This window comes from Leuresthes tenuis, unplaced genomic scaffold (genome assembly GCF_036924035.1).
Source record: "Leuresthes tenuis unplaced genomic scaffold, fLeuTen1.0.hap1 SCAF_24, whole genome shotgun sequence".
NCBI classification, from domain to species: Eukaryota; Metazoa; Chordata; class Actinopteri; order Atheriniformes; family Atherinopsidae; genus Leuresthes; species Leuresthes tenuis.
Window position 1 is genome coordinate 15,933,391 of NW_027325378.1, and position 26,627 is coordinate 15,960,017.

The window sequence follows — 26,627 nt, forward strand, 5'->3', positions numbered from 1 at the left end:
CACCACATATCTATTGGGCTGAGGCACTCAGAGTACATTCTCTCCTTTTCTTTTAGGAAAACATGAACTGTCAAGCAACAACTGTCACGCTCTATAACAGTTGTTCACCCATTCAATATTTCAACAAATTCTTAAAACCAAATGTGAATAAACCAACTCGGATGACATTCAGTCTGTGCATAGATCAGTTTGTTTAAGTTTAATTCTACTTTGCTCTGAGTCAGGTTAAAGGTGCACTTTGAAGTAGATTAAAATTATGTTACAGCTATCTGCAGCTACAGCTATCAGCTTAATTGGGAAAAGCAATACTAAATATGTCCTCAAAAAAAAAGAAAGCCTTAAAAAATGCAACTGACATACTGTATTTAACGGTGAAACTTTCCAGACAATTCTATGATACCATTTTGTGCCACTGGATGGGATGTGAGTCACTGTAGAGTCTATTCTGCCCTGTCGCCGACACAGGAAGAAGAGAAGGCACCGGTAGACACTGACAGTAACAAAGAAATTGCTAACGGAGCATAGAGATGAGTGTCAATAACTGAAAACAGTAATTACTACTAAAGTGGAAGCTCCTGGCATGTGAACATTACCTTAACCACTGCCCCCTCCCACAATGAGACTGCATTCAGCATAGATATGAAATGACATGAGTAGGTTACTGGAAACAGCTTTTGGACTGAGGACTGAAATCTGATGCAAAATGTGCAGCTCTTTTTCTGGACTGTTGATTAAAAAGCTTATGGTGTTAACATTGTGGATGTAGCTCATGTTAAAACAAATAACTTCTCAGTTTATTCCACAGTGTCAGGTTTCTGGATGTAAAAATGCAGGACTGAGCCTATTCTGTTAGGTATGTATTAAATACCAAATTTAAAAAAACTGGTGGATTATGCATTTTTTCTACTCATAAGTCAGAACTCATATGTGAAAGGGGCTACAGTGTTAGCATGTTTTCTATAGTATTTGTGTTAAACCAAGCTGCACTGCTTCTCCCTGTTACCCAGCAGGGTGGTAAAAATGGAAAAAAACATCAGTAAACTAGTAAGTGCATCTCAAACAGTAATAAAAACATATACCTTGTCTGGTAAAACCACCACCTTGTGGTGATCTTTTTGAATATCAAAGTTACAAAATCCTCCCTTAATAGCAGAAAATGGACTGAAACAATCACAGTTAAATCCATCAAAAGGTGTGATGCTCTCTAAAGAAGAGCACTGGGATGTGCATGCTGCATTAGGACTTGATGTATAACACAACACCAAAATGTCAGAATATATCCGCATTGCCTTTTCCAAATACAAACATACACAGATGCTTGAAAGTGCACTTACGTTCTCCGCTGTCAAGAATTCCTGATTCCTGAAGGGAGCGAATGCAGGAATCGACTAACTCCAAACCTGTGGTCAACTCATCTTCAATATCTTTTTGTCCATCTGCTGTGAATGAGAACACAGGATGAAGTTAAGTCAAATCTAAAGACAGACAGAGAAGGGAAATAGAGAATGAAGCAGAGCAGATTGATGTGCTGGACAAGCTAGTGCTGGGCAATATGACCCAAAACTCATATCCAGGTATTTCTAGGCTGAATGGCAATATTCAGTACAAAGCCTAGTGGTATTTCATATGCATTGGGCTAAATGTTCAGTTTTAAGACAGTGTCACATGTATGATCAAAAAAGCACTTAAATGATCAAATTAAACTTGTGTAAAAACTAATCAAAGCAAGACCTGACATTTTCTTGGTACTTTGCCATTAACATTTGCTTATGCTCACATTTCCACTCGTTGTTTTTGTATTAGAAATTATAGAATGCCTTCAATTTCACTATTTTAGCTTGTTGAAAATAAAAACATGTGAATGGTTTCCCAAAAACACTCGGGGGTCTACTATTTGCTTTAAATTGTGACTGATGGTCAACCATACGAAGTTTTAGTCCGGGGTGTTCCGAGTTGACAGAGAGCTGCAGCTCTGCTGGGTTGCCGTGATGAGAGACGCATGCGCATGCTCTCAGGGCTGTTCTGGTGCCACTTTTCCATGGAGTTTATCCACAGTTTGCAGTTTGTCCAAAGAGTAGCTACATGTAAGCAGGTTGCTTTTTGTAAAATAAATCTGTTAAGTTTGCAACAATGAGAATAAGATTTAAGCAAATTCACTCAGCATGTTGCTAGGAAACACAAAGGGAGAGGTGGGGGCGTGGGTGTGATGGCTGGAGAAACACACACAGGCAGCTTTACAGGGAACATAGACATTAGATTATATCAGTATAAATGGTATTGCATGATTTCATACCTCCATTAAAAAAGTGTCGGTATAAATGCAAAAAGTGAGAATATTCCCTAGCCTCAGGAAAAGCCACTGAAAAAACTGCCTTTAGATAAGCCTGACTGGAAAATAAGTTCTTGTTCCAAAAGTGTAGTGCAGCTACATTTTGTCTGTATAAAAGAAGCAGATGAGTGCCAAAATCATCCCAAGAATCAATGATTGTGGTTTAACACAAACAGATTAACAAAGACAGTGAGACAATATCCTCAGTCATCTTTTAATCAGATACACAGCTTGGTGTTTCTCCTTGAAAATGACTGGTTTGCAGGTATAAATTCCAAATGTCCAACAAAATACTATTCGTCTTGTAGGTTGATCAAGCACAACCACAGAAACAGGCCTTTAAGAAGCTGGTGAAATAAATCTCTTCATTCAACTTAAAATTTGTTAGAAATATGGCTGAAGCCAAGTGTTGACTCTGCCAAGGCATTCGTGTTTGACCTGAACACCTAATCATTTATTCTTGTCTGTCTGCTGCATCCTACTTTAGACAAGACTAAACAAAGAAAAGGCTGAAAAAAATGGGTTTAGTAAACACTTAGTACTGTAGTACCTGCGAGTGTGTGCCTGCGACAGGTGTGTGTGAGATGGTACAGTACAAACATTCATCTGGAGTTTTACCTTGAGAATTCCAGCGAAACTGCTCATCTGTGGAACTGCAAGAGAAGGATTTAATCATTAAAACATAAACTACACAGAGAACTATGCCAAAACACACAAATAACATTGCATAAACATTCTTTATCAAATAAAGCGAACATTATGATAATGCTCGCAAAGAACTTAAGAAAATATCAAGAGAAATTTAGGAAAATGGAAGTTAGGCTTATATTCACAGTTACAAAAAGTCAATTTGATCATTTGCACCATAACAAGCATCCTTTCAAAGAGCATTCATTCTGTTCAATGTTTCTACAACTATGTTTCCAAAATAACACTTTGTTACATGCAGATTAAAAAAAGAGAATGTGCAAAATTTAAAAACTGTCTTTTTTTTAATAAAAAAACGTGTGAAATGTTTTATATGGACAAATGTACCATTTTTTAAATAATTACATTCACATGCAAATCAAATCAAATCCCATGTTGTCATTAATATATGCTAATTTCAAATTCTCAAACGCACAGGATGTATAACTTTCACTTCACTAAAAAAATACAGAAAAAACCTGAATGCAGAAAGATATATTGAGGATTTGTTGTGTAAAGAAGAGGTTATTTAAAATGCCAGGGATGTGATATTTCTATAACATAAAACCATAGAGTCAGCCCAGTAATATTCTGAAGAACTGTATCCCATGTCAATCACATGACACTTCTTTTAGCTTCGAGCGGATGGTGCTGTAGACTCACACACTACATTTTACACGCACACGCACGCACACAAATGTAAAAATTCTCTTGGTGACTGTCAATTGATCAGTGATTGAAGGGGTGTTGAAGAGAGAAAAACAAAGCGAGACAGAAAAAAACGGACAGGCAGAAAGAGGAGTCCAGAGACGAGTATTGAGCCGCCTGTTGAGAAATCAATGCAGACATGGACAGACTAACTAATACATATAGATTATTTCATCTAACTTCATCTACACCATTACCTCATCTGAGATAGTTGGTGTGTGCAGTTGTCCCATTTAGACTGCTTGGTAGTCTACCTTGAAAAACTGTAAATTGCACCGGTTTTCATGTCACCCATATCATCAGATACCAGTGATTTTCAGGATATTTGTGCAATCTGGTCAGGAATTTCTTATGCAGTAGCTGTTCATACACGCTCTCTCCTTGCTGGAGATGCGAGGTGTGTGTGTGTGTGGAAGGGGGGGAGGACACACTCAAACAGTGGCAACAAATACTCATCTTACTGAACTGATGTTCTGGATATTTTACAAAGCGGCTTGGAGTACTGTGCAAATGTTGTAAACTTCTCTAGAACATTTAAGAACTGCAGTGTGTGTGTGAAAACAGCCCAAGAAATATAATGAGTGAATGTCTGATCAGTTGTCCTGCTGAATACAGTTTGTCAGGCTTTAATATGTGCAGCATTTTAGGAAGGGTGCTGCTCACAGGACACGTGTGGAGACCATTCCAAAGTTTCCTGGTGTGGAAACAATGATTGGACCCATCAGTACTGCTTACGGCCACTGCTCTCTCACTGCTGGTGTCAAATTTTCCAATTAGACTGCAGGTACCAGCACACACTAAACATGTCCAAAACAGGCCATGACCTTTGGTATGAAAGTTAATGTAATTATTTCATGAGTAAAAGCTGACAGCATTGCTAAAGTTACAGACTAACGTAGCACATTGTAAAAAACATGTTTTTATTTTTATTTCACCAGCACAGAGTAATAACTATGAATTGGCAAAGCTGTGAAATATGAAGCTGTGACAGAGGTGATAAGTGTGGTTGCCAAATGCCTTTTTCTTTCCATCTGCTAAAACCAACATCACACATCATTCAGGATCTAATTTTATGACTTCCCAACAGGAGTTATGACAGTGCACTCTTAGCCAATGGCTTTGTGCATTAGGCATTTTTAACTCAGTCTGCATGCCTCCAGCTAATCTTGCCTTCACAATCCAGCTTGCAGTGTATTTTTTCCCCAGTGGAAGGTGACTATAATGTAGCAGCTAATCACCGTAATGCCCTGGTGCAATATTAAAGAAGGGATGATCATGAATGCATAAAAAAATTCTAATTACTTGTAAAATACGTGAGTATGAATGTAAACACAGATTCAGTAACTTCCAAAGTATTTTGAATATTTTAGGGCTAATATCTTTAAACACAGTGACATTTATTCCAACAAAACTGTGCGTTACCCTTTATCCCAGTAATTCCATAAGTCATAAAGTTATAAAAGCTCAATGGACATTTCCAAATTTCTGATCTCACAGTGCAGTTAGTTTCTCTTGTAAATTATCAAATCAGTAATTAAATTCTGTTTAGTTATTCAGAAGAAAAAGAAGAAAACCCTTCAATGTCTGCCACTTACTATGCTGCTAATAAAACTCTTTTACTAAACTCGTCTTTACAGATGAAACAGCTGGAAAGACAGAGGCGTGGCTGTGTAATCAAAAGATCATCCGTTTAAATACTTGAACCTCCACTGCAAAGAAAATGAAAATGATGGGACTTATCCCTGAATGCTTCTGTCTGGCTGCACTTAGATTATTTTTTGTATATTTGATTAACTGTCTAAATGTGATTTAGGATTAAACAAAGAAAATTTCAGATTAAAAAGAAAAGATAATGCGAACTCAAGGAAGACTCGCACTCCCAAGTGTTGATAAGTGGTTGCTATAGTCAGGATGGACCAAAGACACAGTAACCATTTTGCCCAAAAAATCTTGAATACTAACGGACTGACCACAGTACAACTTTCCACTCTGTGAGGGTCAGTCCCAGATGGCTCCAAACCCAGAAACTGGATGCTTGCTCTGAACAAGGTTGGCATACGAGTTATCTTTTCCTCAATAAAGATTTGCAAATGTAACTGTATTGTGGTGTTTCACAAAGGTTTCCCACAGTAAACATTTCAATTATCTTCACACATATTTGTTTAAAACTGCTCCTCACCTGTTTCAATTTGCCCTTTTTTTTTACCTCCTAACTAGTCCTAAATTTCCCCTGTCTCACAATTTTTTACAATGTCTAGCATGCTGCTATGCCAGAACTGATCTATATTAACAAAAGAAACAAAGTTCATAAGGAAAAACATGAAATATTCTATAATTTAAATATTCTAGCTAACGTATCTACTGCAATAAAAGTCAAGGTAAATGCCGGAATCAATGCATTTTTTATAACATAATATTTTACATGCTAAATGCGGGCAAACTGATAGATGTCCAGTTGTGATAAAGAGAATCAAAAAGCCTGCTTCTTAACAAGTCCAAAGTGTGTAAACATGAAGCTGGTTTTTGAAACTCAACTATAGATTATTCATGGGTAACACAACTGTTCTGTAGGCAGAATACAACTCTGAATGATGCATAGAAAAAAATCTGTCTGGTTGACAGTGGGGGACATTGATATTACGAACACACCCCTTAAGGATAATGACACAATTCTGAAAAAAACGTAACACTATTTTCAAGTGACATTGGTTACAGAGAGAGAAAGGCAGGAGAGTGAAAGAAAACTTCCAAGAGTCATCCAGAGACCTGAGACTGTAGAGTGTCGCATTATTCCACAACATTGCACAACCCTGGCTGAACTGCCACAACAGTGCATCCCTCAAAGCAGTGCCTCACTTTGAACAGCAAGTTTATATTCATGAGACATTTCAAATTCCCAAAACAATTCTAAACCGCCATGTAGCTTGAATCAAACAGCGCCCTCTACCGTTTCCAGAGAAATTTGCTTGTGCACATACAAACACACTTTATGAAGCATTCATAAATATATTTAGTGTGAATGTAAAGCATACACAATTTCGGTAATAGTGTGCCTGTTAATGTCGAAAACTTTGAGGATGAATAATTAATTTAAAAATGTTTTGAATAATCCGCAAAGCTCAGAGTAGTCACAATGCCTCTGTAACACTTTTACTATGTTAATCTCCATATTCTAGATTATTTCAAATCCATAAAATAGAGTGAAAAAATATACTCATGCACATACTGGACACAGTTCCTCAAATTTCTCCATGGAAAAACTGTTGTTTTTTTTCAGAAAATGTGAGGCAAAATGAAAATAAAATGGAAAAAGTATTGCATCTATCCCAAAGAGAAATGAAAATGTTTTTTCTTAACGACCATTTCAGGCTTGCAATATGTATTGCTATTGCTGCTGGTAGGAATGAGCTTCTGTATCTCTCCATGTTACAGTGTAGAAGAAGAAGCCTCATACTGACCACACGCCCTTTTTTTTTTCTTAAGCACGATCTTATGTAGAGGGTGGTCAATGTTGTTCTTCATTTTCATTAACTGGTGCAGCATTCTTCTATTTATAATCTGGTCCAGGGGCTCCAGAACAGCTCCCAGCACAGAGTCATCTTTCTTTATTAGTTTAAGTCCCTGGTAAACATGCAAATGTGTTTACAATAAAACTACGAAAACCATCTAAACAAGAATCCCACCAGCCACATCCTTCACGATTCATTAGTCCTCAGCTTGCATAACTCAACAGCAACATGAGTTGGAACGGGTGCTCAACAAGGTTCTGCTCAAAAGCTGCCTCTCTTCATAGATAGCAGCACTGAAGAACACTTTCCTGTCGTGATAAGGCCATCAGTGTGGATAATGTTAATGTGCACGTATACTCAGCAAGCAAACACACACCCACGGTTTGCTTTCACATGAGAGTACACATAAAAGCTCTTGCTCCAGATCAAGCCAGAATTCACAAACAGAATGGCTTGAACTGGAGTTTTTTTTTTTTTTACATATACACTTATACAATAAAATAAATAATGAGCTAGATTTAAACTGCAGTCCTTTTCACAAAAAGTTACACTTAGCCTGCGATAGCTAGTCTAATTAAGTACAGCAGCACATGCAGCAGAGATAATAATAAAAGACAGGTCCCAGCTGAATAGGAGTCCTGTTTCAGTTTCACAAACCTCAAGAAACCTAGTCTAACTGCCCTACTGCAATCTTTATTTGAATTTATATGATCCATATGATCGAATTTTCAAAAAGAAAATTTCTTAGAATTTACAAGAAAGTAATTTAGAACTCAGACAGATGAGACGAGGAATGATCAAGTGTTAAAACGTGCTTCAGCACAGGTTTGAGTTTGGAGGGAATCAGCGTTACAGTCAACATCACGACAGATGTTTAACACGTCACTGCGTTTTCCAGCTTTTTGTTACACGATGAGTGTGTGTGTGTGTGTGTGTGTATGTGTCAAAGAGATCATTGGATGCTCTTAACCTTAACAATATAATTTTTAATGGCATGCAAAGTTTCAAACATGTTTAAATGGCATATAAAATGATCCAGAAATGGCAAGCTATTTGAGTGCAACACTATGAAAATGTGAACCTTGAAAGAAAAAACCTGAACATTAAAAAACCCAGGGGAACACGGACAAGTTGGTCTTCACATTATTTGTAGGTTCGTAGAATTTTAAATACGTCTTGGATTTATGGTGATTCCTGGATCATGAATTAAAGTCTTCATCTATAGGACAAGATGATTAATAGTGTGCAAGTATCTTGACTATATTTTTTAAATTCAGACTGTTCTATGATACTGAAACGGAAATGTTCTCAGGGACATTCAAATCAACGTCAGTGCTCTACTTGGGCTGAGGATTTACTCAACAAAATAGTTTGCCGGTTATGAAATTTGTACATCCTAGAAAAACAAACAAACAAAAAAAACATAAAAAATTTCTCAGTCATTTAATGATCATTTAATTATGAACTGACTGGACCGTATCAGCGCCGTCAGAGCTGCCTGCAGCTATGATTTTTTTTTTCCACACTCCACAGATGTGAAAAGAAAATTTCCCCTTATTATTTTTAGATTTTCTCATACCAAATATAGATATTTTATCATGTACTGATTGTAATAAATAATAATACAAATCATTTTTGATAAAGTTCAATGAACAGGTGGAATGTTGTAAAGTGGACTTCTACGAGCTATTGAATCAATGTATTTTTTTTCCTCACACACTGCTCCTACACTTGGCTTCATTTTTGGTGTAATGTTTCATGAGTTGTTCATCTAATGTTGTATTAACCTTAATTTTAAGACCTGGCGAAGACCAAATGTTAGAATATCCTGAAATGGGGTGAATCTACTCACATGACTGTATGTCTGAAGATAATTTATCTGATCAGATTCTCATGTTATTTGCATTTTATCTGAGGGCTCTTTCCTTCAAGGTTCAGCTAAATGTTCACCGGCAATGAATAAAAAAAATTGTGTTTGAACACTGACACTTTAGTTTCACTTCGTTCTCTTTGAAGAGCATGTACCTCCACCCACTGACTGCACTGTTTAAGCGTGTTACTTCAAATATACTGTAGAATGAAGAGTTCTTTCGTGATAAAATTCTTACTTTAAAGAAAGAACTATAAATTAGCATTACCGTATATAAAACTCTTTTTTTTGTAGCTGTTTCTTTTGAGGGAGGGAAAAATGTAGCTTTTGTTAAGCAAAATTCCATCTCCTCAATTTTACACATGGAATTTGCTGGGGAACCAATCTATCACTTTAGTACATCATCCTGTTGTATAGATGTGTATATAACAACTGGTAATTGTCACATTGTAAACACATTATTGCACTTCGTCTTTGTCAGCATGACTGTGTGACACTGCAACAGTTTTCGGTCAGTTAAGGCAAAGCAGAAGGCTTTTCTGCTCTGCACGGGAAGTAGGTGTGAGGAGTGTGTGCACATATACACATATATATACACATCTGCGAGAAAGCGAGAGAATGTGAGAGGGATGTAAGGATAATTGAAATGTCTTTGTGTTTAGAGTGGGTGAAATGACATTGGGAAATTAAACAAAATCACACTCACTCAGACTTTTATAAAATGTGACAAAACACTGAAGCTTGAAAGAAAAATCTGTTTTTGTTTCTAGTCTTTCACTATATGTGTATGTCTATATATGTGTGTCTGCGCATGTACAAACGTGTGTTCAAGCTCTCTGATACTCTATTCAAAAAGCAGTCTATTGTGCTCACAACAAGGCCGAGGACAAACTTTTGTGGACATGACAGCTGATTGACAGTTCAACAGTTGGGCTGGAAGACAGTTGTCTTTTCAAAGTGCTCTGAAATAACTTCTTATGCCTAAATACTGACAGCTGCAACAAAACCCCCATTTCTGCAAAAAAGATAACAATGCACCATAGAACTGCCAACTCATAGAGATACTTCAACTCTTAGCAACTTTTTCCCTCTCCCACTCAGACTTCTTCAAGCCCTACATACACTTATGCAGACGCTTGGCCTAAAAACATGCAAGCCTGAATCTCTATGAACTTTAAATGTGTTTATGTCAGTATTACTTGGTCATATGTTAGTATATGTTCTTTTGTATTTAAATGATTCCTCCTCAGTCCTTAACTGCAGACTTGTGTTCGGAAAAAGAACACCTGCAAAAGATCTAAGTTGTTATTACGCAGCCTTATTCTCATCTTACTATGCAAACATATGCACATGAATGACACAAGTACAAGTACATTAAAAAAGAACTGCAAACCAATAAACAGGAAGCACAGAAAATAAAGATGCAAATACACACCCCTATTGTATATAACTGGAAATGCACGTCTGTACAATTGATGGAGGCGTGCAGCATTTATAACCACTGTCAGAGAATTAGAAAAGTAAAATACAATCTTAAGTTTAATGTTTGCAATAGGTTGGACAGCAATTTGAAAAAGCACAGTACACACGCATTTGTCTCGCCCTCTGCAGCAGGTGTGTTTGCATGTGTTTGCATGTGCATGTGCACGTACACGAAATGTGGGTTGAACTAATTCAGCTCAGGAACATCTGCTGTGCAAGTCTAAATCATCAAGCTATTATAGTTATAATGATAGGTGGACTATCGCCGTTTTGCACAGACACAGATAATGACAGAAAACCTCCATGCATAATTCACCAGGAACGGGTGGCCTGACACCGGGTTATTGTGCTCCACACAGACAGGGGCTGTCTAATATTTATATTCATCTAACAAGGCTGACTGTAGCAAAACTGTTATGAAGTGATATACAACAAGAGAGCAGAAGTTCTTCTGCACATACCATGAAATACAAGTTTAAATTTTGGTAGAGTTTTTAGCAAAATAAGGACGATTTTCATGTCAACACATGATCAAGCTAAAGGCAATAATAATAATTGCATTTGTATCAACAGTCATCATAAATAAGGATGTTGTATCCATTTCCATTATCAAACTATTCTAACATTTGTATTACAATCAATCATACATTGAGACATATAAAGAAGCCTGATTGTGATGATTGTTTAAGCATCCTACTTTTTAATTCAGTTTGTACTATGCAGACACCCAGCAGACTTATGAAATTCTAACAGCAAAAATAGTGTGTAAATGTATTTATCAAATGGTAACACACTGACTAAAGTAGACCAATTTATTGTCAGTGCTCTGGAGACAACAATATATTCAGAACCGGCCCAGTAACTGCAACTACGACAACAAAGGGATGGCATTACACTCGATCTAACGTTGGACTACAGTTTCTGATATGGACGACTTTCTGAGATGAGACTAGTTTAATATTTTCAACTGCACCAGTGAGCGGTCTTGCAAACAAATAAAAAAACTATCCAGTCTCTTTTAAATCACAACTCATTGCTGTCAGTTTCAGAGTCTGAGACAATACTGTCAGTTAACATTTAGTTCTGTGAAGAAAAGTGAGCTGTTCCCTTTCTTGTAGCCCCAAGCGCAGCACCCTCATCGAAAATTAGTGCGTGCTCAATAGTAATGGAAAGCTGATAAATACCTGCCACTACAGCAGAGTTATTTAATAAAAGACTAATTGCCAATTAAACTTTTTCCATCGCACTCAAAACCTAGACGTTAGCAGGTGTTAATGTTATCTTAACCAGTGTAAAAGAGCTCTGAAAGACAAATGTGTATGATATCCATGTGCAAAGCACATATTAAGCTTTTTTTTCAAATGTTTCTATTTGTAGTATCTGAAAGGATGAACAATAGATCTCCTCATCCTGTCAACTTCAATAAGCATATTGACACAACAAGTACATCTGTTTCTCAAGCATATCCCGTGGGATGAACAAATTCCAAAAATAAAAAGTGAAAGCATCTGGCTGGAACCACTGTCATAATCTGTAAACTGTGTCACTGGCTCACATTCAAACACAGTTTGACATGTATTTGGACTCCCTGCTGTATATGTGACACTTGTACTGGTACCACAAAGGTCTGGATAGTTTTTTAATAGTAAGAAAGTGTCTAAAACAAGTTCTGCTTTTAGAAGGAGAATTATCTCTCTGGAATGAATTTATGGCTCAAAGTTGGTAGAAGGAAAAGTTCTTCCTATCATGTCACTTTTGTTTGACATCTCCAGAAGTCATAGAACACTTGCTATATATTCAGCCTCTTTCAGAAGATTTTAGATTATTACTGCTTCAATTTAACTGCTCTAATTCGCTCATTTACATCCACACAAATGTGTTTCTATAGTTGAATGTTCTTGCAGTGTATTCAGCCCCAAATGCGATTGCCTGAGCCATTTTTCATTCAGACGATAAGCACCATCCCTATGTTCACCTCTATCTTGTCTGCTAAATAAACTGTCATCTCTTGCAGACCATCACACACACGTACAAAATTACATAGACACACACACTCAGACATTCAAGGCCAGTCATGTGATGTCATGATAGGATACAACATCTCAGAGATTTGAGAAAAAGCTGCTTGTCTAAATAGCTCGTCTCCCCCAAAGGATAATCTAACCAATAATTCAGTGGGAGGTATTAGTCTATGTTATCTAGTCTATATTAGTCTATGTGTGTGTTTGTACAGTATGCCTGACAGTGTGTGGGGAGAGGTTATTTGAATTATCAGGGCTGAAGGTAAGTCCAGGAGAGTCATGTCCAATAACAACCTCCTCCTTTTACCACCTTGGAGATTGTATTGGTAAAACTGTGGCGTTGCTTTATCATTGTGTCATTGTCAGCAAACATGAGTCAGTTCTCCTGAGCCAGTGAGCTTCTTAACCTGCTCTTCAAAAGACTCTGAAAGATGAGAGCTTCTCTAACTAACAACATTAGTTGTTAGCTTTTAACTGTTGATTTCACAACTTTCCCTTGCAAACTGCAATACTATATAATTCATTTATCAACAAAAAATTTTAATTTGCAATGCTGCTCATCAAATCCATTATTTTGAAATGAACAAAAAAACAATTCTTGGCAGCTCTTAGTCCCATTAACTTGATAAACCTGCTGTCATTTAAGCCTATCATGTACATATCTGAAGCCTCTGAACTTTTTGATTCCTACAGCACTGCGTGTGTGATTTGTTTTTACTGAACTGCAACAACTTATGCGCACTTACATAGTTTATTCTGGAAGTGTAACCTACCTGTTCTCTCAGCAGTCACAGTTGTCATGACTAATTTCAGGGTCATGCAGGGGTGCTTTGGGTGCACATGGTTTAACTTTTCATTCATTTTTTTCGCTCCCATTTTCTTTTTCAAATGATATTTGAAGGAAATTCAGTGACTTGTGAAGGAAAATATTGCTTGCCAACAACCTGACAATGTAACATTCCATAGTTTTAGACCCATCGTTGTCTCTTTTTTTTCCTTGAGTGAGTTTTGAGGTCAATTTGTCCACTTGCTGGCAGAAGTACTAAAAAAAGAGTTATTATCTCTCCTCCAGGATCAGCCATCAGCTGTGGCTCTGAAGAAGAAGGAGGCTCCGGCAATGGCTCAGGTGAAGACACTGGGTTCAGGTGAAGAGGTGAAGAAAGGTCCCCTGGAGCATCACCTCCTATATGGCAGCTCTGTATCCATGCTTCAGGTGGTATCAGCCGATCACAAGTGTACAAACTCAAATGTGTACATGGCAAGCAGTTTAAGTGGTAAAATGACAGACATATTAATGCATGTATCCACAAAGCGTTATTAATCTTTATTTTTTCCCTGGCAGAAAAGCAAGGAGCACTGATGTTGACTTCTATGGTGATAAAAGCACAACCTCACCAGTAGCCTTCAGTGTCCAGGCAACCCGCTCCCACAAACAGATATTTTTATGTTTGCTGTGATCACTTCTGTCTGACAGGTCATTCAAGTTCAATGCAGGATAGATAACCAGAATCACTTCACCAGGGGAGAATATTTCTGCCCGTATTATTTGCTGTTTGAAAAGTAGCAGCAGTGATGATACCAGTGCCTTCCTGAAAAGTTCAGATATTTTTTTCTTAACATCAAATGCTCAGAGAGGTTACACAAAGAAGGTGAACTGTTTGGAAAAAAAATGCTGGATGTACTTTTTTTTTTTTCTCAGCCGCTACATAGGCTCTCTACTCTTTGGGACTGAGTGAGAAAAGACCCAGGCACTCAATAAAAAAAAAAAAATTAAAAAAAAACTGTGGACAAAACCCCTCTTTTTCCTAAAAGGGCAGCAGCCAAATATGCAAGCCACACTCCCAAAACTCTTGAGTGCCCATTCATGCATCGCTTCTTAAACTGTCCGTCTTTTTCTTTGAAACCCTCTTGAGAACAATTACCAAGACCAACACCACAGAAATGCATAGAGGCACACAAGCACATGCCTGCAAATCTTATTAATCTTAATCTTATTCTAGTCACTGTTTGACTCTGTGATTAACATAATGACTTAATGTGAGTTAAGTATGCGATAGGTATATCATACAAAACAAAAATCACACAGAGAAAGTTTTCAGTTACACTTTGAATTAAGTACAACATGCCATATTAAAGTAGGCCAGTGGAAATGTTAGCCAAGAAAGACTTTCCAAAAGATGTATAATGTGTGCATGTGTTTGATACAGAGCCATGCCTCTTCTTTAACTAACTGCTTTCTATACACAACTAATGTTCCACAGGAGAATGACATGACATAGCCTCTTTAAAGTGAAAATGAATAGGGTCCACCCTTCATTACACAAAGGACAAGGTGTAGGTGTGTGTTTAGGTCTGTGAGATGCTATGAACCTTCACATATCCCACATGAATCCATACATTCATTATGTGGGACAGGATGCATGCATGCATGTGATTGATTGATGAAAATGATGCAATGTGACACACAATGAGTCCCTGGGGTTGAGCTTTTAATTAACCAGTGGGAGAGGAGCTGGCTGGTCTTGCTATCACAATATATCACTATGTTTGGTTGGTAAATGACTCAACAGTGTCCATCTTAGACTTTGAGTATGTATATACACACACACACACACACACACTCTCTCTCTCTCTCACACACACAATGACATTGCAAAGACTTTGGAACAGACATTAATAACATTACAGAGACTGTGACAGTGCACACCTTCAATCTTGGACAAACATGGTAAACTCATTTTGGAAACCATTTCTCACATTTTAATGTAGATGAACATTTTAGACCCATCATCATACCCCTTTAAAATACCTCTCTAATTATAAGTATGACCTTTGTGCTGCCAAAATTATTTTTCAGAATAAAGAGAGAGCTCTGAGCAGATAGAGGGTGAAAAAGTGAATGATGGGTGATTGATCAAGTAAAGAAGATGTATAACTGTAACTATCATACTAATTTATCTTATGCCAGTAGCCCAAATGTTAAAGTCTGAATTAAGCAAATTGATATATGCATGGAAACACGCAGTTTATGTTGTACGTTAAGACAGTAGTTGTTTAAAACATGTTAAAAGGGAGAGGATTGGGTTTTACTGAAAACTGTTTTTCAATTATTTCCTACACTGGATTTTTAAAGCAGGTCATAAATCACAAATCCATGAAGCAGTGTGATTATTATGTGACATTATTTACTGTAGTCATTCCTAATTCATAGCCAATTAACTTTGGTCCACAAGAGTCTGTCCTGGCCCCTTTCTTGTACTTCTGTCAATCACTCATACACTCCAGAACAGAGCGGTTAAAAATCATGGACAAAACTTTAAAAAGAAAAAGGCACCGTAACGCAAAGGTGATGCAAAAAAAGTTAAAACATATACAAAGAAAGCACTCAAGGCAGGTGCATTTAAATGCCTTAAATATCCCAAACTTCTGCTGCTGCTTCTGTGGAGATTTGGTGGCAGAGCTGGTGGCAGTGATGGTGGTGACAGCAAGGATGAGGGCAACAGTCAAAGTAAAATAGAGCAGCTACTACAGTGCTCAAAGTTGGCAAGAGACCAGGGAGAGCACCTGTGGCGTGGTAAGGTTGATTATGAGAGGGCATATATGGCTTTTTGCTTTTTAGCGGTATCAACTGCAGTGGCACTAGCTAAAACACTCGCTAAAATGATAACCCCGTTTTTGATTTATTCTACTCAAGAGCACAGCTAATGTGACTACTTTTTGGGATTTTGGAACTGAACCAAAAAGTGAACCAAAGTTACAGGAATAACTATGGTCAGTGGAGGCTCTGCCGCTCAGTTTTGAGCAGAACTGCAGCTATTTTGAGTTTAAGATTACTGACAACAACTGCCACTTTTCACCTGGCACTTTTACTGGAGATAGAGTTTCACTACTATACCGATACACTGCTGTGACTGCCAGACTGAGTCTCTCACTCCCCTGCTGACGTTCTCACACTGTGTCGGCTGACTCCTCGGCAGGAAGGACAATTTAACAATGATGGTAACTTAGTCCACGGCTGGAAAGAGACGAAAATATTTAATGTCTACAGTGTGCGTTTGGGATTTCAAATCTAAGCATTTTGCTTCAGTGAAAATGAACTCCACTCTGTTTGCCCAGTGTGTTACATTTTAGCTGATCCGAAAACAAAGAACACCGCTCACTTTCCCGTGATTCTGAGACCTAGTTTCATTTACTTGACGATTATTTCGAAAATCTATGTTTGGCTGGGTGGTTGATGACACATTTGTCTATGATGTGACAAACTCAGAGCACTGATTTATTTCAGCTTTGTTTTGCGTCTCTTTAAGTAAAGCTACTGGGTAAAAGTTAAGTGATAGTTTATTCCCAGCCTTTGGATAGTGGATGTGTGTATGCCTGTTTGTGTGTATGTTTTTTTGTGTTTGGTGAACTTTGCTGTCATGTCAAAGGATCTAGTTCACATAAATTCAGCATGCCTCACACTCCCTCAAGCAGCTTTTTGCATAAGTATACAAACCTGAAGGGGGCAGGGAAACAAGAAAAATCTGAAATAAAGACATTTATGAGCTTTCCCAACACATTCTGTTTGCTCTGTTTAGCCCAGCTGAGTCCAACGTATTTTTGGTGTGTTGATGTTTCAGGTATTTGTTAATATACTTGAACGGAAATTTAAAAATAACAGTCATAGATTAAGGGATGTTGAGCTTTCTAACTTTTGAAGTACATCGCTTATTGAGATAACTGACATACTGTATTTGTGCAATTTATTGCAATCTGGATTATCTGGATTGTGTGAAATTACACACTTTCACAAAATCTTTATGTTGTTCTCACTCGCAAATGGTTTCGGTCTGTAGATTCATTTTGGAAGGGGGTGGGGGCAGCAGCAACTCTATTTTCTGGATGACGTGGCTCTTCACCCTGTCCCTAAGTGGCACCCATTAGAGGACGCTCATTTTGTTTTCTTGTATCCACAGTCTAATCTCTTTGGTCACTGCCCATAGCTTGTGACCATAGGTGAAGGTTTTAATGTAGATCTACTGGTAAATCAGTGACCTCAACTCTTTTCACCTCGACAGACCAGTACAGCATTTTGAGTTCATAAAATACATGTAGAATGTTATAAATAAAGAACGGGTCCAGTTTTCTAACCGACAAAAAGGAAAACCCACATTGTTCTACCTGAATCAGAATGGTTAGTGATGGGAGTTAAAATACAAGGTTAGAATAAGAACATTTAGATGTTACAAAACACAGAGTTGGGTTATGCAATGCTACACGGGCTCACACATTTTAATATTAATGAGTCAGGATCCCTATAATGCCATATAGATGCTGCCCTATACAAAATGAAAGCAGAAGGATATGTTATCAACTTACAATTTATAAAGATGGATTATAACACCACTACTTGAAGATATATATAAACCTAACTATTGTTTGTTTTCAGGTAAGTCTAGACTGTCTTCAAACTTGCATACCTGACCACCTAGAGTGGGCAATAAATTTGGAGAAGATTAGCTGTGCATCAGTTGTTGTCCGCCGGCTATAGCAAGTTTAAAGGATTGGCTATGTGCTTTGTACATGGTGTTATCCCACGCTGCACTTTTCATTTTGGCTTCCTTCATTTTGACCAGAACCTCCAACATCTATGTTAATACTATAGCTAACACTTGTAACACTGGCTAGATATAGAGCTAACAATTAACTTTCTTATGGTCTTGCACTTCAATATTCAGCTTCTTCTTCATCAGTGTCTCAGTGGCAGGCAGCAGCTAAATATAGAATAGAATTTCTGTCTCTGAATGAATTGGTGTTCTGGTAAAGAACTGCCAAAAAGTGAAGAAATACAAATTAGATAATTGAATTTGGAATAAGAAAGGGAAATCTTGAAAAAGATAAAGAGCTGGGTTCTGTGAACTTGACAGTGAACTTAAGCACACTTGTTATCCTGTAGACCTGAGTATGTACTATTCCAGTTGTGTGGGCATTTGTACTGGACAAATATTTGTTCTGTTACTGTTGTGGGTTTGTGTTGTACAAGCTTGGAGCAAATGCTGTGTTTGTTTCTGCATGTCTGTGTGTATTTTTGGCAGCTGCTCGAGCCTGCATGTCCTTAGCTGAGTTCCACTCGATAAAGCAATTCAGGCATCTCCATGGAGTCCTCCTCAGACCTGAGGACCCTAAAAATCGCCTAACTGTGGTGCAGAAACCCAAGGCAATACTGACTAACATCTGTTCGCTACACGCTGTGAACCATTGGCATGTGACATAGCAATTTATAGGGAGGAGGCACAAACTGGAAGATATCCACACACACGCAAACCCACAACAAACAGCAAGCTCAGTCTAATCTGTCATTTTTGTAACATTAGTGGTAAGCCAGGGGGAAGTTTTGGCTCATGCTGTCTTTTCTGCATGAAAAACTGTGCAGCTTAGACCTTCACTGCCCTCTTAAAGCTGCAATGTTGAATTTCTGGTTGATAGATGTATTTATTTATTCATTTACCATAACGGAGATACAAAGATAAACAGTGATACTGCATAAAATTATGTCAAGTTAAGAATGGGCAAGAGTGGCATTCATCTTTCTTGCAGTAAGGATCATCTAATCAATTAGTCATGTATGTACATGAAAATTATTTTAGTTAATTAGAATAGATAATCTCAGGATGTTGAGATGCATAAAATGATGCTGAGATGCATAGTGCATAAAACTCCCAACAAGCCTTTAAATGCCTGCATTGGCAATATACTTTGGTAACAGAAGTTCTGGATGGAAAGCCTTAGATCACAAACCCAAATAAAACTGTACAATGTCAAATAGAGATTTTAAACTGGTAGGCTCCAGCTTTACAAAGCCAGTGTATCATACATAATCGGTCATCCAGATTCTGAAACTTCTATCATTTATTTCACTACAACCTGCCACGTGATGAAATGTTGTTAAACTAACCAATTTATATTGGCATGTATTAACTCATATTGGTATTTCTCACCTCAATAAGCAAAAAGGCCAGTGTATTTCTTGACATATTCAGATCATTAAAAGTCTCCCAGACTCTGTCTGCTTTGTAGAGACAATGCAAGGCATTCTGGGAGACATTATTGATTCATTAAAGCGCTGTCCTCAATGGAGCTGGCCATCCAGCTAGTCATGACTTGGAGCTGCAATTTACAAAGGCCATGTACAACATGTCATGGAAGCTTGTGAACTTACTGGCAAAATTGAATTATTTCGCTGTCATATTCCACTGGCTACAAGCAAAAATAGTACAAGCCTGATGCCTTGTGGCCAGTGTTACGGAGTATTCATGTTTACATGATATGATACGTGATGAACTCTGGATATGGCAGCTATTTGGGATATTTAAGAACAAATAATGCAGACAGAAAAAGCGTGGCAGAATTTAAGTTTAGATATTGTAAAGCATCATCACTACATGAAAATTGAGCAGCATTCAAAGGTCTATAATAATTAGCCATTTATTCAAACGCAAAGACAGTCATAGAAGAATAATCCCAGTTGAGATGTGCAGCCCCTCAGTTGGTATGCAGATGAAAAAAGAAAGTTTTGCAAACAAATGATAGACAAATGTTTCATGGAAATTGTTTGAGATGTGGTGTCATTGTTGGTACTTATGGGAAAGTTGAGCAGAAAGATTAAGTAAGGGAGAGATGGAGGAAGGAGTTTTGCAAGGAGGGAGAAAAAATAAAGAGAAATGGCTAACAGATATAATCAATTACAGAGTTGTGGTAATAAAATGGGTTCATTGATTTATCATTTTTTATGTTTTCTCTATATCCATGTTTTTCTCGTTCTCATATTTATACTTTATTTCATATTCTACTTTCTCTTTTGCTACATTTTTATCTCTTAATTCACAATTTTTCATCTTTATATTTATTAAATATTATTGAAGTGAAATAATAATGACACATTTTGATAAGCTCTGTTGATCTTTCATTCCCTTTGGCTGTATCCTGTTGTCATATATTCATGAAGCTTATGAGTTAAACCATGTAGATAATGTCTATTTTGTGAGCAGACAGATACTTTCTGCATATGTATAAATATACTGCTGTTATGTATTTATGATGCTGTAATGTAGCCAATTCAAAATCCTGATAGGTTCAAGTACTTGGATTATTTCCATTTAGTAAGCAGACAGATCCTTGCTTCAGGTGTCACTCTGTGTTTCTGATGCTGTTGATAGCACTGATGGAATCAAAAGACAGAGAAAAATAGACATTATCACCAACAAAACCTGTAATATACTGTTGACATTTTGGAAAGAGAATATCATTGTACAAATATATGTCCAAAGCCACATTGTAAGGCCATTTTTCAGTACCAAAAGTACTGATTATATAAACACACAGCTCCACTCACAGCCTTTCTGAGCTATCAACTTCATGTCTTCATCAGGTCATCTGCTCTGTAGCTCAACTGACACCAAGTGGCAGTATCAGCAGAGATTTGATGTATCGTGAGAGTGAGAAGAACAACATGGAACAAAATAAAAGATGAGCCGTCCTTGAGCTTAAATACCTGAATAATAAACTGCTATCACATAGGTGTACACATAATACTGTACAATTGTTGCTTGTTCTATGCTTTTTACAAACTTTTATGTATTGTTGCCAAGCTTTCATATACATCTACCTCTTGATGTAATGCAAAGGGATACAGATAGAGAGATGTGTGGTGTGTGTGTGTGTGTGCGTGCATAGGGAGGAGGGTGAGGTGTAAGGTTTATGTCCTAGGGCAGTAACAGCTTTCCGATTGTGTTGTTCTGTGAACACATCTGCCCAAAGACCCATCGGGTAGGTCAGAGAAAGGTGAAGTCAAACTGTCCAAGAGGATGCGTGAACATGGGTGTGACTGGCAAAAAGAATAGAGTGAAATTGAACAAAAGCTCTGAGTCACCACACAAACACACATACATGCTGGCCCTACTGCATATTAGTGTCCAGTCCCAGAGCACGTATAGGACTATTTATTCAAACCAAGCTGTGACATTTAGTTCAACACCAACAGGGACCGGCTCCACTATACGCACACATTTCCTTACTCTCTGGCCAAAAGTTTTCTCAGGGGCAGGCAACCATTCTAGACTGTGAGATTTTCATATTCTCAGGAGCAGATATTTACACAGTTTGGGATTAGTCTTCACATAGTTTAGAGTTCATCACAGTCCCTAATAGGTTATGGGCACATTGGCTGTTGGCAGTACCAGAAACACTTTGGGATAAACTTGTCTGTAATTTAATTACCGGCACTCTTGTTTGTTCATTTTTTTGGTCTTTTTTCCTTCCTGTTTTTCTTCTTTGTTTACATTCTACAATAAAATTCCTAATTCTGTGAGAAATTGTGGAAAGTTTCCGTCCATCTCAGATGTATTACATAAAGAAAGTGTTCCTGATAATCCTGTGCCACCTCTGGAACATTCCTTAAAAGGGATCCAGGGTGAACTTTAAACTACTGGGACAAAGGGTATTTCAATACCCTGTGTCAGGAATGGTGGTGAGGTAGGACCCAGATGCAGTTCTTTAAGTTCAAAGGTTTATTTCCAAAAACACAAAAACAGGGAGCAAGGCAAAACAGAGGGCGCAGCAGAGCCGGATTCAAAGAATGCTTAAGCTGTGAATTAAATAGCAAACAAGATTATGAAAAACGAGACAAGACTATGAATAACTATGACCAAAAAAAAGGAACAAGACTATGAATAAATATTGTGACTATGAGGCAGGAAACCAGACTTATCTTTCAGTGATGGTGGCATGAAGGGTTAGTGAGGATTCTGCAATGAGTGAAAGGAAACCAGGAGACTAAATACTGTGGAGGGAGTGATTAGTGAATGACGTGCAGCTGTGAACAATGAAGCAGGTGACGTGACTGAAACTAGGTGGCAGGGGAAAAACATGACAAGAACATAACCTGAAAACCTGAGAAACTGAAAACGAGACTATTGAAACCTAAACTGTGACCTGAAAAACATAAACTGTGACATAAAAAACCTAAACTGTGACACCCCATAAGAAATCTTCAAGGACGAGTCATAACCATCACAACATCCTTATTAGGGTAACCTGCAGCTACATTTACATTTGACTGATAGAATGGGGGACTTCAGGTGGGAGTTTAAAAACAAAGATTTTCAATCTGAGATGAGAATTAAGATAATTAATCATGATCTCTTATTCTTTAGCTTGGAGCACATTGGAGCATCCACTGTACCACTTGAGGTTTTTATGAGTATGCAAGATTTTAACATCCAACCAGCAAATTAATTAATACATTTAAAAAAAATCATATATTAACATGCTAGTATAAGATTTAGAAAAAGCTTTAAACATTAAACAGCATATCTTAGAATTATGGCACTGTGAGCTTTGTCTGTATTTGCACACAATGAAAGGTGGATTCAAGAGGCTGGAGTGGAACGTACAAGTGATGAATACATTTGATAGAAATTTAACACCAAAGTAATTAGATTTTATTTCATTCAGGAACCCTTTGGAAATCTGAGATATTTAATTAAAACTGAATAAATGATCATATTTGTAGTTTTCTTTGCTGTTAACTTGTGCACAGTATGTCATTAAATTGCTATAGACATTGAAAAATGAAAGATTTTCAGTGTTTGTTCTATGGTGAGCATTGCCCCAGAAATTGTTTTAATGTACATACGTGTAGTATGTCATACTTCATAGTATGACATGTATATACACGAGTTACCCTGTATGACCTCATTATAGTTTGGTCATTTCTGCACTTCATTATATCACCTCTGAAGTTTTTTTCTTTTAGAGAAACATGTTGGATTGTATTTATTGGTCAAGCCCCATCATATGTGAACAGCTTTTAGGCTTAACTGTGTACTTAATATTTTACAACTTTTTTCCCCAGCTCCATCACTGAGCACCCTCCTGTTTTTGCCACGACTAAAATACTATCCAATTACACTCCTTTATCTCACTATACCTCACTCTCTTCTCCTGTGTTGGGTGATAATAGAGGGATCCATCACACCATTAGCTGCAGGCGGTTTTATAAGCTCAGCAAAATGCTGCATTGAGAGAACTCAAATTATGGGCTGTTGCATTACACCTTAAAATATACCTTGTGTTAGGGCACATGTGTGTCTGTGTGAGTGATGATGATACTGCAAGTCGCACACCCCCCTAATGACTGATGATGCATTTTCAAGAGGAGAGGAGAAAAATGATGGCAGGTGTAACATCTCTCACAGCCCTGTCGCCCTCACTGTCCATCTTTCTTCCTACCTCTCCCTGTGTTGTTCTAACTCTTCCGCCATCTATTTGTCTTTCACACTTAAATTGTGTCTTGGCATTTTTCTTTTCCCTGTAGATGCAAAAAGGCCCGCCTCTGGGTTTCTGTTCTCCCCAAAAAATCTTGCATTGCTAGTAGCCAGGGTGGTTACTATTTAACTCAACATTATTCAGTTGAGAACATTGAGATTTAATGAAATAGGAAAACTGATGTTTTATTGAAGGTGCTGACTAAAAATGGCACTTTTATCTCTGCAAAGTTATCAAGATAGATAGAGGTCACAGTGAGCTGAGCAATCACACTCACAGATTTTGTTTGCAGAATTTATAATATCACTTAATTTATAGAGAATTTCCCCAAATTCAGAGACTTTCCAGCACCACTGTATGTAATAATCAAATAAAATCCAATGTTTTCTGTCAATATGGCATATCATTTCCTTCTTGTTTCGTAATGATGTGGTTTTATCATTGGTGTTCCATTTGTTATAAATATTTGTTCCTGAAGGTGTCGACAGCTGGTGACTCCATGTCAGCAGAAAGGAGACAGAGGCCTTCAGGGCCAACAGCCAGCAGTTTGTCTGGGTGTGCACCGTGCCTATGTGTGCCTCCTCAAGCTGAGGGGAATTTGGGGTGTTTGGTTCATTAAACATGCAAATGCAAGCTTATCTTCCCCCAACACCAGATAGTGGTGAGAATAGATAAGAACCAACCAAACACTGCCAGAGAGGCAGACAGTAAGAAAAACAGAATGTGTTGTGGCAAAAAAAGAAATACACTGAGACAAAACACAGAGCCATAGTAGAAAGGAGAAAGAACAGTATGAGGGGGACAAGAAAAAGAGTAAACCTAGCTTATGAACAAATTATGTGGAAGGTAATGTCTGTCCAGAGATCATCTAAGAGTTATTTGAACATGGTTTCTTCATATGTTTTTGCCATCACTAGCTGTGACAGTCCCTTACATCCCAGGTTAGCTGTGATTGTCGTCTTTGTGTTTTTCACTCGTCACTTATTCACCAGGCTGCTCATATCACATTGTGATATAAGGTGTAAATGTGACCCCTCTCTGCTACTTTTGTTACTTTTTTTTTTATTAGAATTATTGTCAGGGGGAGCACTGTAACTACAGGTCAAAACAAGGTTTTCATGAATGATGAACTTGTCATTTTTCACTGTGGAGGATCTCACATCATTCTCATTTGCTTGTGTGTTTGCTGTTGCCGGTAAAAGAACGGGGTTGTTTTCTTGCTTGTCCAATTCCTTAGCGCTGTTGCGTGATCAGTGCTTAAGGGGTTTCAGTCTGTACCAAAGTTATCCAGAACTCATTACACAAAAGTTTCACTATGTGTGCATCATTTGATTTCTCTTCCCCCTTTGGCTTTAGTGTTTATTGTTCTGAGGGATGGTGTGTGTTACTGAAAGAACTTTCATGCATTTATATGTAGGCTGTGGTCTCATGAAGCCTCAACTTTGCTCCCAGTTCAACAAGAACAGCTGTAAAAAAAAAACGCCGCATGTCTTTTGAATTTCAATGTGAATGTATTCTGCACTATTGTAATCAACAACCCAAAGCTAGGAAGCAGACATAGAGAAGCAGTGAATAAAAACAGATTAATTTGTGTTGTTGGATGGAACTGGGAGTGATTGGTAACAACAAAAAAAATGTCAAGTGAAGGCAGAGAAGATGAGTGCAGGGGGCTGAGCAGAGCAGAAGGAGCAGTGGGTAAGCTGGAGGATAATGAGGCAGGTTATGGTGGAATGAGCACGTTTGGTGATGACAGTGCGGCTGGTAAACTGGTGGTTTGCAAAGTAGGTAAGCAGGATTAGGAGCTGGTGCACCACTGGCAGTTAATAGCTGTCAGCTCAATCAGCCTGGACAAATGATGCACTGCTGGAGGTTCAAGTCATGCACAAAGTGACACACACACACGGATATCACAGCCACACACTTAAAGAAAACGTGCATCTCTGTGCAGCTGCATGTAAGATGAATGTAGGCGATACGATGGAAACATTCAATCATTGTTAATTGGACCCTTAGAAATGCCTTGCTAAACATGAGCAATTTGGTCACTTTACAGCAACAGCTACAGCTTCTAACAGCACAGAGTCAACCGCAAAGCCCTTCCAACTTTCATCTTGCGGTGTCATCTTGGTGAAAAAGGGACATGCTGTGGTTCATTTTCAGTTTCATTTTATTTTTGCAAATAACCACTGGTCAACAAGCAGCACTACTTTTTCAAGCTGAGATGTTCTGTATGATGTAGTTTTGGACTAATGTTAAAATAAACTGTTTTATCATGAACATATATTCATTTCAACTTAGGATGAGATGTAAAAAATGTGTTTTCTGTCAGTTACAGTCCTTGAAAATAATGATAATTAAATGGTAAAAATAGGCATAAGCAGATGAAACTTTTAGAAATCAGACAGGCAAATTGCACTTGGTCCAAATCCAGACAGTGGTGATCCCGAGTTACAATCAGAACAGTAAAAGATCAAACACTTAGTCTTGTAAAGAATGCTGAGGACCTCCAACTTCCATACAGACTGACTGGATGATTCTGTGAGCAGCGGATGGGACAGATAGGTTAAAATGCTGGGTCACTAAGTAAATAGGAGACAGGTGTGTAGGCTGATAAACAATAATGACACTAGGGAGATGAGAGGAGTGACATACCCATAACAAAAGCACATACAACAGAGGGTAAGACAAGCAGGTAACATTGTGGAATGGAAAACACG

General features: G+C 37.8%; 1 protein-coding gene across 1 annotated transcript in view; it reads right to left on the reverse strand.

Annotated features, from left to right (window-relative positions):
* ctnnd2a (catenin (cadherin-associated protein), delta 2a) overlaps nucleotides 1-26,627 on the reverse strand; it is a 222,402-nt gene that overhangs the window by 121,821 nt on the left and 73,954 nt on the right. The window contains exons 4-5 of the mRNA XM_072378041.1: nucleotides 2,948-2,982; nucleotides 1,335-1,439 (exon numbers count right to left, since the gene is read on the reverse strand). Coding sequence (XP_072234142.1) covers nucleotides 1,335-1,439; nucleotides 2,948-2,982 — 140 coding nt within the window. The remainder of the gene's footprint in view (nucleotides 1-1,334; nucleotides 1,440-2,947; nucleotides 2,983-26,627) is intronic.